Source organism: Palaemon carinicauda, chromosome 21, assembly GCF_036898095.1.
Source record: "Palaemon carinicauda isolate YSFRI2023 chromosome 21, ASM3689809v2, whole genome shotgun sequence".
Lineage (NCBI taxonomy): Eukaryota > Metazoa > Arthropoda > Malacostraca > Decapoda > Palaemonidae > Palaemon > Palaemon carinicauda.
The window spans coordinates 42091327-42093826 of record NC_090745.1 but is presented as its reverse complement, the minus strand read 5'-3'; the positions used below and the strand labels follow the sequence as shown (position 1 = coordinate 42093826).

The following is a 2500-nucleotide window of genomic DNA, read 5'->3' as shown; positions in this document are numbered from 1 at the left end:
GAAAGTTTCTTGTTGAGTTCTGAAATATATTGGGAAAGAGGTACCTCATTATCTCCCAACTTCAGGATGCGTTCTTTGACTGAACTGAGGATAGTTCGTGGCCGTCGACCGAAGAGTAGTTCAAAAGGTGACATACCAGTAGACTGATTTCGAACTCCTCGTATGATGTACATGATCAGTTCCAAATCGCAATCCCACTCGTCACCTGAACTATGGATGTATTTCCGGAGAAGATTTTTAATGGTCTGGTGAGTGCGTTCTAATGCTCCATTGGTCTGTGGATGGTAAGCTGAGGATGAGACTTGGGTTATATGGTAATCTTTCATAGCTGTTTTAAAAGCATGACTCATGAAATTGGTTCCTTGATCACATTGTAGTTCAGTTGGAAATCCTACAACAGTAAATATGGACACTAGTGACTTTAGGATGTTCTTGGCTGAAATGTTTCTTAAAGGTACTGCAAATGGATAACGGGTAGTTGGGCATAAGGCCGTAAGCAAGTATTCATGTCCCCTTTTTGTCTTAGGCAAAGGGCCTACACAATCTACTATGATCTTACTGAAAGGTTCTTTAGGCACAAGTATAGGTTTTAATGGTGCAACTGGTACTTTCACATTAGGACTACTTACTTTTTGACATGTTGTACATGTTTTTACGTACTCTTTAATGTCATTCTTCATGTTTGGCCAATAAAAGTCTTGACTGATGCGTTCATATGTTTTAGTGATACCAAGATGAGAGTCAGCAGAGTGAGACAATTCTAGGATCAGAGGTCTTATATCCTTAGGAACAACTACCTGGAATAGATCCTTCCAGGTTTCTAGATGACTGTTCTTGCTGGACCTGAATTTTCTCATTAGTACATCATTATTAATATAAAAATAAGAACACTTGTTGGTATCCTTTGGTTTCACTTGGTTGAAACACTGCTGTAGAGTGACATCTTTCCTTTGTTGATAGCTAAAGGAATCAGGTTGCATCTTATATGTACTCATCAACTCGTTGAAATCCATAGGTTCAGAGACTGGCAACGGGTTTGATGATGATTCAGTAGGGGTGTCCTTTTTCCTGCTTCGTGTCACTGCTAAGCATTCCTCCTGTACAACATCACCTGGAGATACTGCTATTAAGTTTGTTAAGACAACAGAGTTAGCTATGTCATTACCCAGGATTACATCAACATTCTTGCATGGTAACAGTTCTGGATTTACAGCTACTTCAGTAGTTCCAGAGAAATAAGGACAATGAAGGTTTACATTAATGAGAGGCAACATAGACTTACTGGTTAAGTCATTAACTGCAACATACCTGTGAGTTTCACCTTTAGGTCGTATTACTTTAGGAGAGACGATCGTTTGAGAGGATCCAGTGTCTCTGAGTATGGTTACAGGTTTACCATTTATTTTGCCTGAGCAAGTGAAGGGTGCAAACGCTTGGGACTCGTGTGATGCACAATGGAAGGTCTTTTTCTTCTCCACCTTAGGTTTTGGTTCCTGTTTGGGCAGACTCATTTGCTTAGGAGAGAATTGAGGGGGATTAGGTTTTCTCTTTAAGTATGAAGCTGCACAATGTGGATCAGGACATTCTGAAATATGATGTCCTTCTTGTTTGCAGTATGTACAAGTTTCCTTAGGTCTAGTTTCTCTATATGGGGTTTTACCTACTTTATGAATAAGAGCATAGTCATCTGCCTTTAAAGCGGCTTTCTTAGGGTCAGATTCATTCTGCTCTCTTAGATACACATTAATGCTACCTGGTATTTTCCTTAAGAACTCCTCCATTACTATTAAATCTTTCAACTGCTCGAAAGTTTTGACATCTACTTTGTCTACCCACTTCTGAAACTGTTTAATCTTTCCATTCATAAATTCTAAAAAGGTCTGCTGAACTTGCTTCTGACTATTACGAAATATTTGCCTATAACCTTCCGCAGTAATAGAATAAGCATCAAGGATTGCCTGTTTAATTATGAAATAATCATGTTCCTCTAACATAGTGGCACATACAGATAATGCTTTACCTTTAAATGAGTTCCGGATGATCAAATACCATTTGTCCTGAGGCCAATTGAGATTCTTGGCTGTGTCTTCGAACACAGAAAAGTAGTTATCAGGTTCCCGTTCTTCAAATGTGGGCAGCAATTTCTGCACCTTGCCCACATCAAAGGGTTCGGGAATTAGCTTACCTTCTTCCTTTTCTTTCAGTCTTATAAATGCCAGATCCCGTTCTGTAACTGTGGCCGCTTCTCTCTCAATCTGCAGCCTAACACGGAGAGCTTTGTTTTTCTGTTCACTTTCTTTTTCTTGTTGCTCCAAAGCAGTTTCCACCTTGATACGTTCTAGGGAAGCAGCGGCAGCAGCCGTGCGCTCAGCAGCAGCGGCTTTCCGCTCTTCTAATTCAGCGGCGGCAGTTGCGGCTCGTTCAGCAGCAGCGGCTCTTTCTCGTTCTGTGGCAGCTTTCTCTCGTTCTACCAGAGTTGCGGCAGTTGCGGCTCTTTCAG

At 40.8% G+C, this 2500-nt stretch overlaps 1 protein-coding gene across 1 annotated transcript in view; it reads right to left on the bottom strand.

Annotated features, from left to right (window-relative positions):
* LOC137614857 (uncharacterized) overlaps window positions 1-195 on the bottom strand; it is a 9546-nt gene extending 9351 nt beyond the window's left edge. Inside the window, exon 1 of the mRNA XM_068344515.1 lies at window positions 1-195. This exon is cut by the window's left edge and continues 221 nt beyond it. Coding sequence (XP_068200616.1) covers window positions 1-173 — 173 coding nt within the window. The 5' untranslated portion in view covers window positions 174-195.
* Between the last annotated feature and the right edge of the window lie 2305 nt (window positions 196-2500).